The 17,468-nt window shown below is 37.9% G+C and overlaps 2 protein-coding genes across 8 annotated transcripts; one reads left to right on the top strand and one right to left on the bottom strand.

Annotated features, from left to right (window-relative positions):
- Nucleotides 1–659: 659 nt before the first annotated feature.
- LOC137878462 (interferon-induced very large GTPase 1-like) lies at nt 660–17,210 on the bottom strand. 7 transcript variants are annotated; one of them, XM_068718777.1, is made up of 7 exons: nt 17,014–17,210; nt 12,738–12,846; nt 11,890–12,489; nt 9,903–9,940; nt 9,682–9,810; nt 2,119–2,153; nt 660–1,791 (listed from the first exon to the last, which is right to left on the bottom strand). In XM_068718777.1, exons 2-7 carry the CDS (start codon nt 12,805–12,807, stop codon nt 1,767–1,769), a joined length of 897 nt encoding a protein of 298 aa, XP_068574878.1. In that variant the 5' UTR covers nt 12,808–12,846; nt 17,014–17,210; the 3' UTR covers nt 660–1,766. The 7 variants fall into 7 exon arrangements, with proteins under 7 accessions (XP_068574878.1, XP_068574879.1, XP_068574875.1 ...); XM_068718778.1 differs by having other exon boundaries at nt 660–1,788; XM_068718779.1 differs by lacking the exons at nt 660–1,791; nt 2,119–2,153 and adding an exon at nt 8,993–9,097.
- On the top strand, nt 862–1,795 carry LOC137878466 (galectin-2-like). Its single transcript, XM_068718787.1, has 4 exons — nt 862–935; nt 1,082–1,161; nt 1,295–1,466; nt 1,649–1,795. The coding sequence occupies exons 1-4, from the start codon at nt 927–929 to the stop codon at nt 1,793–1,795; spliced, it is 408 nt and encodes a 135-aa protein (XP_068574888.1). The 5' UTR covers nt 862–926.
- Nucleotides 17,211–17,468: the final 258 nt, after the last annotated feature.

Genomic DNA, 17,468 nt, shown 5'->3' with positions numbered 1-17,468 from the left:
GTTACTCTCTCTTGACAACTGAACTTCCAGACATTTGAAATACAGAACGCACCGTTACATCAAAACACACGTTGACACCATCGGTAAATTAAAGTCCATTGCTCGCCGAGTCACAGACGCATTTTTTAAATAAAGAATACATTATATTTAATAATAATGTATCAGTAAAGCTACTGCTCACCGACGTGCAGCACTGCTCTGATGCGGAGCCACTAGTCAGCTTTTACGCACAGCTGGTTCAGAGTTTTAGGACCGAAGTGATAGATGTAGATAGCCAGTTCAGTATAAAGAGACAGGAGAGAGTATCATTGGTAAGAAATAATCGTTATAATCTTTAAAAATAAAACAAATTATGAATTATGAAAGAGACATCCAGTGTTATTGTGAACAATAGCCAAATAATTAATATCAAGGCAATGTTCTTTAATTTATAGGATCAACTTAACAGACAGTGTTGAAAAGAGACATTGTACTCTGTAGTGTTTTTGCTCCATTGTAATCAGTAACGTATTGCGGACCTTCCTCAACGTGCACAGTGGCTCCCAATCAAAACCTATTTAAATAGCTCTTGGCAGAGTAGTTTGTTCAAACAGTTCACATTGTCACTGTGCCAGCTGTTACTCACAACTTGTTCTGTGATTAAAGAGACAATTCATCTTTTTTTACTAAATGAGTTCAACAGCAATGATTAAATAGAGCAGATCTGCATTGATCTACTTGATTGTCATGATGGTCAACGGGTCACATTGTAACGGTTAAATGTGTCACCACTGAATCCTTTGTGCTTCACATCATAAATTGGGTGAAGCTTCACAGTCAGGCTACTTTCTTGTTGTCTTCGAGGGCAGAAGGCTGCTTGTGTGCCAACACCATCCTCTTACATCTTCCATTTGCTCCAGGACTGTCCACCAACACCAGCACCCAAAATGAGCATGGTAAGTTTGACTGCTTTGTACTTGCTTCTATTTAACTTTGCTTCTGTAATGTGTAGAATAAAAATATGAGTACCATTATCACAGCAATCTTTTATTTTCTAATTAAATGGTTTGTTAATCCTGAACTGCAAAACTGTGTTTCTCAGCAACTTGAATTGAAGAATGTGATTATAAGAGCTGGAGATCAGCTGAAAGTAAAGGGGGTAATTCCACATGATGCTGAGAGGTGAGCCAACCAAACCCATAACATTTGTTTAATATTAGCTTCTTCACTGAATAAACTCAAAAGGTGATATTTATGCTCTGCAAACACGTCAATATTAAGACTACATCTATTGTATAATCTCTGATCCACTCAGATTCCAGATCGATCTCGGCCGTGGTGCAGACGACCTGGCACTGCACTTTAACCCTCGTTTCCATGACGACACTGATGGAGCCGTTCTTGTTTGCAACTCAAAGGCTGCTGGTTGTTGGGCCGATGAGAAGCGGGAAATACACAACCCCCTACAGAGGGGAGCAGATGTCAAGGTGAGGCAATCTGACTGAAGGGACTGAGAATGTGTGCATTTTGTAAAAAGAAAAGAAATCACAAGAAACACATTTCCTCACTTCCCTTTAGTGATATTTAGCCATGCAGGTAGATTTAGTTTGCAGAGATTTTGAGCTGTCTGCTGAAATGAAAAGGTTTCACTGTATCTTTTCTATTTTAGATGGTGTTGAAGCTGACTGGAGACATGTTTGAAGTGGAGCTTCCTGATGGACATGAAGTACAGTTTCCCAACCGTGATGGCATGGACATCATCAGCTACATCAAAATCGCTGGGGACTTCAAACTGACTTCCTTGAAGATCTGCTAAGAGACACAATTGCTGTTACACATGCATGGCATGTTTATCGGTTTGGTTAAAGACAAGACTTTGAGACTTCAGTTATTGTAAGAAACATTAATCTATGAGATGTAGATCTTCAGTGAATTGGAAATGTACCTTTATCTAAAAATGTCCTGTTGTGCACAAGAATATAAAATGTTTATGTTCAAATTATCTTATTTTATTGTCTTTGATGGGTTGAGGCTTAAAACATACAACAAACACTAACTTTACATACAGTATCAGTCTAGTTGTGACGGAGCAGCAGACAACAAATGGCTCTAAAAGTAGTAACAGCCCACTGAGATTACCTGAGTAGCCTGTCAGTGGACTTGGCTGCTGCCTTCTGTGACCGAAAAAATAAACACACAGTCAAGAGAAGTGACCTGAGATGGCTTTGTGCACATAAAGTAATATGTAATAGGACCAATGTGTCACTTTTATCAGAGAATACACAAGGATCTTTATAGTTATTACTGCTTCAACTCTATCTCCAAAGAGTGCATCATTGGGAGTCATTTGATCTGACAGATGCCATTTCAGTTTAGGTAGTTCTGTTTCACAACGTTTTCAGTTTTTGCTCCGTCCAAACAATCTAAATAAGATCTTACTCCAAATCTTTGCTCTTGTCACAAATTCTTTATCATTTGATCAACTTCATGTTCTGTGTTTCCTCTTCATTTTCTTTATCGGTGTCCTTATTCATTTTTGCAACAGACTCTTTATTTCATTTCTTCACATCATGACACGTTCATCTGAATCTTCACAAGACAACAAATCCTTCAAAATGAATTAAGTTTATGACGACCATGGGTTAATCTTTATGTTGGTATTGAATATCCGGTGTTCAGATGATTAATATAAGTAATCATCTGTGGAAGTTTCATGGTGATATTTATTAGTTAAAATCTCTACGCTGTTCATCTGGAGTGTCTCCCCTTAACTACTGAGTACCTATTCTATTATTACAGGGTATGTAAGACCCACCGAGCAATAAGCTGCATGTTTGGGAGGAAGTTAGGAGATCATTTCGACTGTAGTTATTATTTAACTGTACCTATTCTATTCCTACTAATACAGGACACAGTATGACCATAACTGAGCACAAATCTGGACATTTCAGAGAAGATGGAAGGTCTTTTGTGTCACTTATCTGATGTGATTTTATTACCAACAGGACAACTACAACTATAAATAACTACATGGTATGTGGGTTATTATCTAAAGCACCTTTATTTACCCCTTGTTACATTTTGTGCAGGATAACTACAGGATATGTGGGCTGATATGTAATACACTGTTTTTCCTGAACTTTGTTTTCTGTGGACCCCTCCTGACAAACCCCAGTTCACAAAAGGCTCATCTTTAAATCACCAGAAGAGCAAGTTTGTGCCTAAGTGAAAGTTCCTGACCATGTTTACTGCCACACAGACTGCTGTACCTTGCGGTGCATGTTTGTGTTAAAAAAAAGTGAGACTGAAGCAAATATCGTAATATAATTATGTTTACCATATAATCTTTGTCCAATAATATTAGTTTTTGAGCACTGAACAAACAGAGGAAGGAGAAGATCCTCTCCTTTAACCAACTTGCTCAAAGGTACCTGTCATAGTTGGGCAAAGGTCTTAAAGGACCAGTGTGTAGGATTTAGTGGCATCTAGCGGTGAGGTTGCAGATTGCAACCAAGTGAATACCCCTCTGCTCACCCCTCCTTTCCAAGCGTGTAGAAAACATTTGTGTCACCAGATTCAATCTGCTACTTTAAGTTTAAAAAAGTGAAATGCCGTCTCTAGAGCCAGTGTTTGGTTTGTCCGTCTGGGCTACTGTAGAAACTTTGCGGTGCAACATGCTGGGCTCTGTGAAAAAGACCTGATCCTATGTAGATATGAAGGGCTCAGTCTAATCTAGCAAACACACAATTGAAAAAATATAATGCCTCTGACCATGACTGTGGCTGGCGTAGAAGCATAAAAACCTTGAAAAAAATACACTACAGTATAAGAAATAAATGCACTGTAGTCTTTGGCAGACTTACAGGTGTAAATGTATCATTAACACGAAGAAACCTGGTATTTAGGTAGATATGAAGAAGTTATTTTTATTGAAATAACAGGTTAAACTCAACAGATTTCTTCTCAATGACTTGTTTACATCTGTTTACATCACTCTTGGATATCAGAATAAGATACTGTAAGTTTCTAAATAAAAACAACAAAACTCAAACTGTTATAAAACTCAAACTGTAGATATCAACAGATTGGTTGAAATGAGATCAAAAATAACACTTCAAATACTGATTAATGATTAATTAATAATTATGTGAAAGCAAGTATTGTGATTTTCAGCAGTGTCGTGGTTATATTGGCTAAATCACAGATAGAATAAAAACAATAAAACTCATACTTGTGGGGATATAATAATCGATTGGTTGAAATGAGATAGAAATAACAAAACTTAACACTTTATATACTTCAGAACCATAAAGCATCCTTCATCAGTTATGTTTGAAATATTCTTTGAGAAGTTGTCGTGGCAAACAGAAAACCTGATACTTCTCCAGACTTTTACAGTTTCACAACAGTCACTCTTTGGTTATACTTCACTATGCATAATATTCATCATGTTTTGGCAGCTACAAGCACATGAGCATCTTAACAAAACAATTCCCATAACAAAACATACGCCATGCAAAAATACAATACTCATGACACGATTCAGTTGCAAATTTATGAAATGAATTATACAGGTTAACAAAGAAATATGGCTTCCATTAGTTATTGCTAAAATGTCTCAGCTTCTCACAACTCTTTCATCGACTTTTACTTTATGAAAACAATTTTCATTTAGAGAAATCCTCACAGACCAACTTTGGAGATGAGTCATTGACTTGAAATTAATATTACTATTTTGGAAATGTTTTTATGACTCTAAATTCTCCATATTACAATTGTTCTTGTGTACTCTTTTGTTTTAAGTGCTAGTTTGCATAAAGTAATCTGATTTCTGTGAACCAGTCTAATCACAAGTAGTTTGTAATGATTCATTGACTGTCCATATTTATTATTCACACAACTTCCCCCGTCAATGGTAAAATAATCAAACGTCTATGAATGTTGTTTTATAGGAATCTGATTCATGAATATGTGAAAACCAGTATCATGATTTTCAGCAGGGTTGTGGTTGTATTGGCTGACTCACAGATTGATCATTTCATCCAAACTTTTAATAGCTTGTTCATTAGAGTGCGTTTTCCACTCGCTGGGAATTTGACCATTGTCCTGGAATTTTAATCCATAGTGGTCTTCCAGATTCTTCTCAAATCGACTCACAAACCATTTCCAATATTCCAGCTTTGACCCATCAGGAGTAATTGCCCAGTTAGCAAAATTTGGGCCAGCAGTTCGGTACGTTTTATAGGGAATGAGCACTTCTGAATCTTGGGTAGGGTAGAAACTTCCATCACTTGCAATACTTGTTGTGCAGAACTCAATACACAGTTCCACAGAGTTTCTTACATGCATTCCATTAACTGCCACAGATCGATGAAAAGGCACGCTGTGGTCCTCTTTGTGATCATTGATGGTATTGGTGCAAACAGCTGCACAGAACGGACAAGTTACCCAGCAGCAGTTACACAGTTGATCGATGAGGATTTCATCAGGCTTCATCCTGAATTTCTTCATGTTATCCAGTGAGAGGCGGCTCACTTCCTTTATGACAGACACAAGACCTTTCTGTATCTCTTCTTTCAGAAAGTCAAAATTGTTTATGTCGCTGAAGTTTTGACAACAGATGGTATTGAATGTTAGCTCATCTTTTAGCAAACTGGAAAATTCCTCCATCCACATGTCTGGGTCTCCTCTGTGGGTTTTGACTGTCTCTGTTGCTTCATATAAAGCTTGACTAACAAGCGTGTTGATGTCGTCAACATTTTTCTTGAGCATACTCATTGCTTTCCTTCTTTGTTCTGTGAAGATGTATTTCTGTACTTCTTCTCTTATGTATGTCTCTGCTTGGCTCCTTGGATGACGGATGTAGGTGATAAAACCATTAAAGTCCTCTTTCTCTGCGAGTGACTTCAACAAATGTTTCTCCAAGTTCAACCTGTTCCCATTGAATGCTGGGAAACTGCACCTCATCTCTCCAGCGAGATCAATGGCAGTCTTGTTACAGACGGCCTCAACAGTGGAACTCTTCAGCTTGTCACAGATCAGTTGTCCAAGCACAACAGCAGATGAGCTTCCTTTGCAGAAGCTTCTGAAAATGTTGTAATATTGCATTTTCTTGCTTTCTACATAAGAGTGTGCATCATTGTTTTCTTTGAATTTCATGTGGGACTCTGAAAGCCATCTCCCTGCGCTGTGAAATACATACAGCAAGAGATCAACTGTGAACTCCTTCTTTAGAGCATATTTCCTCTTTGATTCAAATTCTGACACCTTTCGTTTTACATTGTTGGCCACTTCTTGCAAGTAAGTTGGATTGTAGCCTCTTGTAGCAACAGGTTTGCTCATAATTGCGTCAAGGGACTGTTTTTCAACATCTTCAATGAGGGATCTGATCAGTTGCTGTTCTTGATGCTGAAAATACCCCTTCCAGGAATATTTGATTTTTGTAGTTTGTTCTGAAACAAATTCAAATAATCTGTTTCTCTGTCCTCTTGTGTCACTTTCCTGGTCATTTTCATGATCGTAATGCTTGGTCAGAGATACATAATGACCGTAATCACCAACCTCTGCTATTCTTTTGTATCTGCCACTGATTTTGGATTCATGTATAAGAGACCATTCAATACCAAGGTGCTGGAGGACAGTTGATTGATCTTCTTCATAGTTGATGTCCTTAATTGGTTTTGTGTCTGCAGTTAGTTCTCTAACCAAGTCACTCCAAACAGAGTTGAACTGTTTTTTAAGTTCCTCTTCATCGTTTGCCTTGTCCTTTAACTGATGAGCGAGTTCTTTGCTCTTTTGCAGCAGCTTGTTCTCAAACTCTGTCTTCTTATCAAGCTTTCTACAAGCATTTTTCTGCTGGATGACTTCATCCAGTTTTCTTTTAACTTCTGTCACCTGTTCATTATGAAACTCCTTGATTTTGCTTTCAAATCGGCCTCGCCACTGAACCAACATGTCTTTGTCTCTGTCATCATCAAAGTATGTTGTCATTGCTTTTTTGATTTCACCATAGGTTTTGTTCGATTCTTGATGAAGATGATTGCGCTCCACCTTGTCAAGTTTTCCATTTTCAATTTTGGTATAAAGCCCATTCTCAATGGTCAACATGTTGCTCCTCAGGGTCCAGGTCCAGTTCCCATACTGGACCTCAAGTTTTCTGTACACTGCAATTTCAAGTGTGTTTTTGAAACTGAAAACAAATTGCTCGTTCATCAGGGCATTCCACAGGTCATGAATTTTGCTTTTGAACTGCGAGAGAGTAATCCCAGCAGACTGTTTAGCTTTAGAGAGGATGGTGGTCTTCAGCTCTTGGACATTATCACTATAACCTGGATTTGTAGAAGCCATAGGTGGATTTCCCTCCAAAAGATGGGAAAAGTATTTCACATCTTTCTGCACATCAAATGCAATGATGTCATTGAAGCACTCTGCATCACAAACCTCCTCTTTGGCTGCTAGTTGGGCCATCTTGTCCAGTTTTTCTTGCAGCCGTCTCTTTCCATCCATGTTTTTCTCTGCAGCATCAATACCTGCAACATTCTGATGAACAAACATACAACTTGGAGAAAGTTTAATTTTCTTCATCCTCATGAAAGCCTGAACAACAATCTGCAGAATATCTTGCATATCCGCTGGATTCTCTCCAAAGATGTTGATCAGTGTCATGTTTCCCAGACCAACAACAAATGTTGCCAGTTCATTGTTGTGTTGAAGAGCGGTGTTACTTTTCAATTCAGGAGCACGCAGTCCTTCAGTGTCCACCACTAGTACATAGTCAAACTTAAAGTCTTTCTTGATCTCCTCTGACACTTCGATCAGCTGCATGAAGGCACCCTTGGTGCACCTGCCAGCACTCACTGCAAACTGTAACCCAAACATGGCATTCAGCATTGTTGATTTTCCGCTGCTTTGTACGCCCAACACTGACAAAACAAAGACTCTCTTGTCACCCAGTTTCTTGATAACTTCATCTAAAAGACCAGAGATCCATGTTAGAGGTACATGACCTGCATCACCATCCATCAGCTCCATTGGGTGTCCTGATATCATCAGCTCTGCAGCCAGCTCAGGGTATTTAGACCAGTCAGTCTGTCCCCTCTTTGTTTGTTTCTTCAGAGATGCATGAGCTTCATAGATCTGTCCCATTTCTCTGAAGATGTGCTCCAAGCCAAAAGTTGCTGACTGTTGTGTTGTTGATATTTCATCAAGCTCAGTTTGCTTTCTTTTTAGCAGATCAGAATTGTCATGCTTGTTCTGCAAGTCCACAACCTCAGCCCACTTTCTATCATAGCTTTGGAGAATTGAATAGAGATCGTCTGTGGAGAGGGCATCTATTAAGATCTGAGTCCATTTCAAGAAATAATCTTTTTCTGTCGCTGATAAAGATGAGAGGCTTTCAATGAACAACTTCATTGGTTCACTACAAGAGACAGTGAATTGATCTTGTCGTATTTGCATCAGTTTCCGTTGCTTTTTACATTTCTCATTCTCAATGTTTCCTTTGAGGTGATACAGTTCTTTGTTGATTTTGCACCATTCATGCCACAGTTGGCCTTGACAAGGGAGATATGTATCTTTGATCTTTGAAACATCCATCCCCTGAAGCAAGTCCACAATTTTCATTGCAGCAGATTTTCCTTTTTGGCAGACTTTGTCATCTTCATCCACTTTGACTCCAGAAACTACAGACATGGATTCAAGCTGGAAGGATTCATGTGGTCCAGACAAAATCTTTCCAATGATTTTTTTCAGTTCTTCAGAAACATCTGACTGGCTTTTGTCGTTTAAACCCATTGTGTATTTTCCCTTTTTCTTTTCAGCAACATCAGCATCGCTATCAGCAATGAGACAAATGAGAGGCTTTGGAGACTTGAGAAGGGCTGAGATCACTGCACTGTTTTTATCATTTTTTTCCAGAGTTTGTACAAGTACAACATTGACTGAAGATTTGTCAGCCAGTATGTCACGCTGTTTTACAATTGACAGAGCATCACCATGAAGATTACAGAAGGCAATGCAGTCAGTGAAGGCATCATTGGGTTTTCCAGCAGGGTAGTACCAGGCAATCTCTGCCACACCATCCATCAGATAGCGAGACTTGGTACTACCTGGGCAGTTTCTGTGGAAGAAGGGTTTGCAAAGATTGTTGATCAAAGTGTTCATCAGCTCAGATTTAGATCGAGATGGTGAACCCAGGCGGAGAAATGACACCATGGGTGTCTCAGCTTTGCAGATGGGCATACTCTTCATGGTGACAATGTTTGAATTGTCTTTCATTTCAGTTACCTTAAATGTTTTTGTTATTTGTCTGAATGTCCACAGAGGACAGCCAATATCCATTGTTACTGGGTCAGGAACAAGCAAAGGTAAGGCATACTGACATTGTGATAGCTTTGTAATCATGTTCTGCTTAAAAAAGCTGTCTGAGCAGTGAAATACTGCCATTTGAACATCCATTGGATGGATGTGAGTCTTGAGTTTTGATTGATCCGAGTCTTCATTGGTGCTGTAAAAAGCATCGTCATTGTCGTCTGTGTCATTAGTATCAAACTCTTCAACAGGGTTTGAGTGGCTCACCTCAGAACTGTCTTGTCTTACAGGAATATATCTTGCTCTATAGTCTAACATCATCAACCTCTGAATAAAAGTATGAGCTATATCTTTCTCAGATGTGTCATGGTCCTGTTTCACAGGTGGACCTACTTTGAGAAAATCTGCTGGTGACAACTTCTGTTGATGTTTGTCTTGAAGCTGAAGTCTACCAAGCAATGCTTCAGTTTGTCTTTGATGTTGTTTCTTGATGTTGATCTCTTCAGAAATCTTCACTGACTCCTGTAAATAAACATGTAATGTATGTAGAAAAACTCGTAATGTCATACAACGTTAAGTAAACAGTGCTAAAAATTACATTTGGAGTTTCTTACCTTATCTTTGTTCCCACCCATATCCATATGTAAGGTACCTGCAGGACAAAAAATTAACCAGATCAACAAACAATTTTGTTGATGTTTGCTTGTTTTTTTTGATGATCTATCTTTTATTATTTGGTGTCATTGTACAATTAAAAAAGGACCACACCATCAAAAAATGTGTTTCAAAGATTGATTAAAGAAAAATAAGAATGATGGGACACTTGAACTGCCTGTCGCTCATCTGCTTTGACAAATGCTTTGTAGGGTAGCTTCAAAAAGGTGTCCTCTGCAGCACCTGGGCACGATTAACCCTCAAAGATCCCCAGTTACTTGAGACTAGATTGAGCGGAGTTGAGATATTTAAGATCTGAGCGGAGATACGCTTGACAGGACCAGTGGACCATGAATTTTTTTTGAGTGTACCACAAGGTTCGCAGCTCCGATGTTGAAGGTGTGACAGAAGTAAAGGGCAGGAGAAAATTGCCAGGCAAGGAGAGAACGCGACATGATGATGACACCAGAATTGAGTAGCCACTTGTCCAGACTTTAAGGTGAAAAGAATTAGTCATGGAGTGCCAGATTAGTTGAGCATTAATCATAAAGGATGGGGCTTTAGAGCGTCCTTTATTGATTTTTGTCATTAACTAAGACCAAAGACAACAAAGACCAAAGGAAATGGATAAGGTGAGCCATGAAATATGATCAGGAACAAATATTTCTGATTATACGGACACCATATGAATGCAGCACAAATACCCTATAGATCGTTGTTAGGTGACATTTCTGGAACATTGTACCTACAAGTGGAATGCTGAATCAAAGCATTGAAATTCATATTTTATATTTATTAATGTTAATATTAATGATGACTGGTAATGCCCATTGAAGAAAAGTTTTGTGGGGTGGGCAGCACAACTGTTGAACATGCACGTACTATAATGGATTTTCATGGAGAAGTTGATGCCATATATGCAAAGAGTATCAAAAACTCAAAAGGTTTGATGCAATAACATGTATCAACTTGAAGGAACATATTCTGTTAAAGAATCATTCAGCCCATCACTAGAGTCTTTGACGCTGTTGTGTCATGAAGTCGCCCGGAAGAGAGCTAGTGTTGACAGAGTGATATGAGATTGTTAAAAGTTTTGCTTTGTTGTCCGTTTTGACAAATATAATTCCTTTATATTTTAACTTTTTGAAGGGTGGCTACCCATTTCGAATTTTTTTATGAAGGCCAGCTGTCTGCAGACCTCACTGGAGCGTGGTGAAGTCGAGACTAGATAACGTTATGTGTAGCAAGTAGAAGTGGTCTGTCTGTGAGGAAAGTAGATAGATAACGATGGTGGTATATGGTTAAGTTAATTAGCTTACTCTTTTGAGTGTGCTCGGGGTGCTGTTGCGTGATCTCGGTTCTGGTGCTGAATACGAGAGCAGAATTGGAGGAGTGGTTTAGTTGGGTATTAAAGAAAGTGCAGGAAGTGGCACGGTTGAGGTGTGGTCCCACTCCTGAAATTCTGCTAGGTACTTTCAATTAAATTAACCAGTTGCAGGATGATGCATATAATTTGTATAGCTTTCCTAAACCCTCATGAATTAATCTGACACGATTGGTCGTATAAAGACAATCTGAACCATTTAGGTAAAAAAAGGAACATTTGTTTTTTATAATGGATCAGGTCTCATTCAACCTTTCAAATACTGTAAGTAAACCCTGTAACCACCCTGTTCAGCTGGATTGATGACGAGATAAGCAGTAAAGAGTTGTTTACCAGAATTGCTTGTTTATTTATTTAATAGGAAAATCAAGAATAATGATTTAAAACCTATTAGTGTGTTTATTTTCTGACTATGAATTTAACATAGTCTCACACTAAAATATCTAAATGCTTTCAAAGATTCAAAATCAAAGCGTTAATGTATTAATAATTGAAATGCTGTCCACATCATCTTCATGAAGCAGTGTAGCTGTAATCTGTGAATGCCAACATTAAAACCTCACTTGTTTGATTTTGCTGAAACACTGATGTAGTGATGCTTTCTTCTATGTGGGATTTGTGGTCCAGGTGTTCTTTCTGCCCTTTATTTCCATCACACATCAGTCCACTGTGGCAGTGGGGAGCATTTTCAGAGACCATGGCATCTATTTTTTCCAGCAGAGCCATTATCTCTCCTTCATCCGTCATACTTCTTCTACATGTGTGGTATCTTTTTTCAACAAAACTGCTGTTGGCTTTCAGGTCTGTCAGGGCACTTTCACATTTTTCATCTGACTCATGAGTCACAACTGTCATTACATAAGCCATTAATCCTTTCCCAAAAGTTGTTTCTAACCACTGTACTCCTGAACTGTAATGGCTGTTATGCAGGCCATTTGGTAACAGCATGAGAAAGGCATGAATTTCCTGATTTAATGGGAAATTATCAATGTTTGGTAGACCAAGCATGTTAATGACAGAGATGTGCCGACCACACAAATCATACAGTTTGGTTGAAAAGTGTTCCACATTTGTTTGCCCGTCATGGTCAATTAAGATGTTTTTTGATCCAATCTCAATGGAATTTGCTTCACCAATTAACACTAGAGTGAGTTCAGGCATCACTGAAACAAAACAAAGAGAGAATAACATCACTATCCAACACTGTAGTAATCGCTGAAACAGCATTGTCAAAAGTTATACAGAGTTTGCAGAAAAGCAATGACAGAATAAAAAGTTAATAAATTAATTCTCATATTCACATGATTAATTTGATACATTTTAATATTTCCTCACAGCTTCTGAAAGTCAACTGAAATATAATCTATAAAATCTATGCAACTGTACAATCAAATCTTGTTTAAAATATTACCTCTCTCATTGGCTGCAGATGGGACAGACTCTCGTCCTCCTGCTGCCTTGTTATAGTCGTCTTCCTCCATCTTATCTGCTCTTCATCTTTACAGAGTCATGCTGTAGGCCTATGACAAAGTCATTGAGACAAGTAAAACAAACCATTTCTGCAAACGCACCTCACCATTAGAGTTGATTGAGCAAATTATTTAATAAGATAGATGATAGAATCACAGATAGCATTTTCTACATGAATTTATGATGAAAATGTCTTTATGTTTAACCATGCAAAATTCAGGCACCAGTTGACAAGATATAATGGAATATAAAGCATAAGGCTCTCAAGGAATCGGTACTGCTTTAAAAAAAAATGGAAACGTTTAGAGTGCCATTGGTTCCCCTGAAGGCTTTCTTGAATTTGGAAATAGCAACTAAATAAAGTTATTTGAGGTGTAGCAATGACATTCGCTAGTCCATTAAACATGTCCATAATTTTGGTAGTGAAGAATAAACCTCCCCTTGACGAAGTCATCATGAATTTAAATTGCACATTCAATTATGAAAGCTTGTATGCGGCAAAACAATTAAAACAAAGTAATCTCTGCCAAAACGCGCTCATCACACGCTTGTACTCTGTGGCGGAGTGAAGAGGCGTGATTTGTGATGGTGAACTTGTTGTTAGGTGATGCAAGATAGGTAGACCTATCACGGTATTTAAAAAACCCAACCTCAAATATAGGGGGAAAGAATTAATTTAAGTGATTAAAAAGCACAAAGCCGGTATGGATCAGTAAATCCTTTTAAACCTCCATCATGTTAGAAAATCATTAATAATGGAAAACATTATTAATGATCGACTCACAGGCAGAAGACTCACAAGGTGAAAATAATGCAAAAATAAAACAATAAAAATTAGAAGTAATAGTCCAGTGATCAAAACGTTTCTTGAGTCCAAAACTATCAGCATCTAAATATAATTTAAAAACAGAAAGTGCAGAATGGCGCATTACAGAATTATATATATTTTAGGAATGTAATTATTGTTGCATTATATGTTAATTTTTAATGTTGCAGCTGGTTACTATTGGTTACAGTAGACCTACGTATGTACTTTTTGGTAGCTTAATCTATAATCATACATCATATTATTAGATGAATATGCAAACTCACTAACAGATGTTATCAAATAAATGTAGTTGAGTAAAAAGTATAATGTTTTGCTAGAAAATGGAGTGGGATAGAATTATAAAGGAGCAGAAAATGGAAAGTATTAGGTAAATATAATGAAATATAAGAGTTGAGTGAATGTAATTAGTTACATTACATCCCCAGATTGGTAGCAGTAACAGATTATTAGCCAAAGATATTAGACTCATAAACTTAAGCAGGAATGTGTTGTTATTCCACATCAAAGTTAGACTGAATCTTGGTCCCTGGAAGATACATTGACATTACATTATTGGAAAAGTACACAGTAAAAGTAGGTTATAGTACATGTGCAAGTATTTTAAGAAGAACGAAGTCTAAAAATACAAGATTAATAAACTATTTATGGAAAAAAGAGTTTTTATCCCACATCAAAGTTAAACATAAAAGGCTGAATCTCGGTCTCTGGAAGGTATTTTGACCTTGGATTACTCAAAAAGTACAGAGTAAAAGTACTTCATAGTATCTGTGAAGGTAGCCTGAGAAGTACTAAGTCCAAGAACATTAAATTCATCAATTACTTATGTAAGGAAGAGTTTTTAGTCCACATACAAATTTTATGAAAAGGCTGAATCTTGTTCTCTGAAGGGGATTTTGACATTGGATTACTCAAAAAGTACACAATAAAAGTAGTTCATAGTATGTGTGCATGTAGTCCATGCACACATACTATGAACTATGGAAGAAAGAGGGGGGTTTTTTCCATGTCAAAGTAAGAAAAGGCTGAAATTGGTCCGTGAAAGGGAATCTGTACACAGTGAAAGTAGTTAAATTGCATTTGTTCAGGTAATCTAAGAGGTACTAAATCCAAAAGTATAAGATTCATAAACTACTTAAAGAAGAAAGGGTTTTATCCCACATCAAAAGAGAAGGGACTGGAAGGGACTTTGACATTGGATTATTAAAGTACACAGTAAAAGTAGTTCATATTATTTGTGCATGCAGACTAAGAGGAAATCAATCCAAAAATATTAGACTCACAAACTACTTATCAAATCTATTCTGGGTCTCTGGAAGGGACATAAACATTGGATTATTCAAAAAGTACACAGTAAAAGTAATTAATATTGTTTTTTGATTGTAGTCCCATCTGTACTTAGTCTAAATGTAGTCTCATAAATTACTGTTCTATTCCTTAATCTTAAATAACGTAAACTAAACCACACGCAATCCTATACTTTGAAATCCAGACCAGAAGTATTCCTTATAGGGATTTGTGGTAGCTTTTGAGTGGGCGAATATGTAACACTTTACATATGAAACTTAATTTTGATTTGACTATTATTTAGTTAATTTCCCTGAATGATGCAAGTATTTCTGTAACTTCTTGTGAAACTGTATTCTAAAGTCACTTTGGTTCAGGGGCGTCGTTAGGCCTATTTTAGGGGGGCTTCACAATCAAATTACAATCCAATAGCCCATCATCATACTGAATGATATAAGCCCCGGGCACTAGGACCTTGAGGAGGCTGCTGCACTGGCTTTCTCACTCTGACAAGTAACTCTCTCAACGACAGCCAGGATTATAGACAAGGAGTTTAACATTAGCTCAAAGTAAATGATGCATGGAGTGAAATTGTAAGTACAGGTAGTTACAGAATGTGTCTATCTGTAGTTGTTAACGATTGTTACCTGCTTACATTTAGGTTTACTTGAGGCAAATGAAAGGGAATATTGTAACGTTAGTGGGCTATGTTAACACTAAACTAGCTAGCTATTTTGTTAGAAACTGTCTCCAGTGAGCAAGAGTGAACGAGCAAATTCGAAATACAATAAATAACTATCGACATCTCTATTCTTTGCATTAATATCTCTCTCTAGTATTTCGAAACAATATAATCAGTCCCTATAGAATGTTGTTGTAATCAGTTAATGGTATATTTGACACTGAACTAGTTCATCTTTATCTCAGTGATAGTGTCCAAATGAGCATAAAATATCACTGGTATGTAAAAACTACATGGACAACAAAAGAGATGTAAATGTTGATCAAAATCTTATTCCCTTCTGCTCATAATAAAACAAGTAAACAACTCAAAAGTTGACACTGTCAGGTCCATTCTCCATCCATTGTGTGCGGCCCCTTTAACAATTAGGATTTGGGAGTGACGCGGATATGAAAGCTAGTTTATCCGTCTTTCCTTTACAAGCAGGAAAAATATTTCTTTCTCTTTATTTGAGAAAAGTTCATATTTGTGTTGTCAAATTTCACTATGACCCTGAAATTCTGTCTCTTGTGTTATCATATACTGAATGCAAGCAAAACTACAGAGCAAAATCACACTTTCTGATTAAACCAATCTATGAACTGTCTGAAACAATGGATATCCGCGGCCCCAAATGGGCCCCCAAAAAATTGCCGCGGGCTGCGCGCGCAAACATGTCTCTCCCCTTAGGGCTAAGCCACCCCCCCCCCCCTTCTTTGAATCATAGAAACGCCCCTGCTTTGGTTACTTCCAGTGATTCTGCAAGTTCCTCAGAGCTGCTCCATAACATCACCGTAAACGTTATATCGATCGCTCACTCCGATCACAGGTGCGGCTACTTTGACCACGCAAACGCGAGAGGCGGCTGGCTTGACCGCAGCGAAAAACCGACGCTGATATAAAACACTTCTGATCGGATCTACATCTCACCATCTTGTGTGGCTTATGCTACATGCAAGTGTTAAACTTCGTCACCTCCGATTAAGTGCTTCTCAAAGCTGTTTCCCAAAGCTTTCCAGAAGCACACGCAGAGACACAGAGGTACAGGTCAGAGGAGCGCACCGGAAGAGAAAACTAAAGAAATCCTGCGCGTAACAGAAATAATAATATTAGAATAAATGATATCAATGAGGGTCCGAAATAGGGTAGAAAGACAAACGTGTGTGTGTGTGTGTGTGTGTGTGTGTGTGTGTGTGTGTGTGTGTGTGTGTGTGTGTGTGCAAGCACTCTTAATAAAGCGTCTTTCACACAATTCAAAGCAGCAAAGACTTATCGAGCAATAACACAATATCAAACTGAAGTTGTTTGAAAAGCTTAATGTCTGTTGTATAAACCGTACATGCTCAGATTTGACACAAAAACAGTATATCGTTTGAAACTCACAGTTTCTTCTGCGCTTCCTATCAGACGCCCCGGTCTGTTGAAATGTGGGTATGCAGGAAAACTCGTTGTCCTCGTCCTTTATGTAGAGATCTGAACGGAAACTGTTGAATTCTCGATCAGCCCTCACAAACCCCTCCCACCTGTTCGTAACACATCTGAATGTAACGGGATAGGTATAGGGAGCTGAGAAACGCTGCATGCACATTACTTGTAAATCAGTAATGCCAAAAGGAAAAGTGAAAGTAAGAGAGCTCTGTTTCCCGTAAACCTCGTGACTTAGAGGAAAACGAAGATGGGCATTAAAGGTCACACTTCACAAACATTGCCAGATGCTATTTTAACTGAACAGTTGTTACTTTCAGAGCAACAGCTGCGATAGGAGTTCACGTTTAAAAAATATAATATAATATAACATTCCATCTACCTGGAGATGTCCTGATATTTATCACATATAA

Source organism: Cebidichthys violaceus, unplaced genomic scaffold (genome assembly GCF_023349555.1).
Source record: "Cebidichthys violaceus isolate CVI_PGR_0920_01 unplaced genomic scaffold, fCebVio1.0.p SCAF_23, whole genome shotgun sequence".
NCBI lineage: Eukaryota > Metazoa > Chordata > Actinopteri > Perciformes > Stichaeidae > Cebidichthys > Cebidichthys violaceus.
The sequence above is the reverse complement of the archived record's forward strand: the minus strand, read 5'-3'. Positions and strand labels throughout refer to the sequence as shown.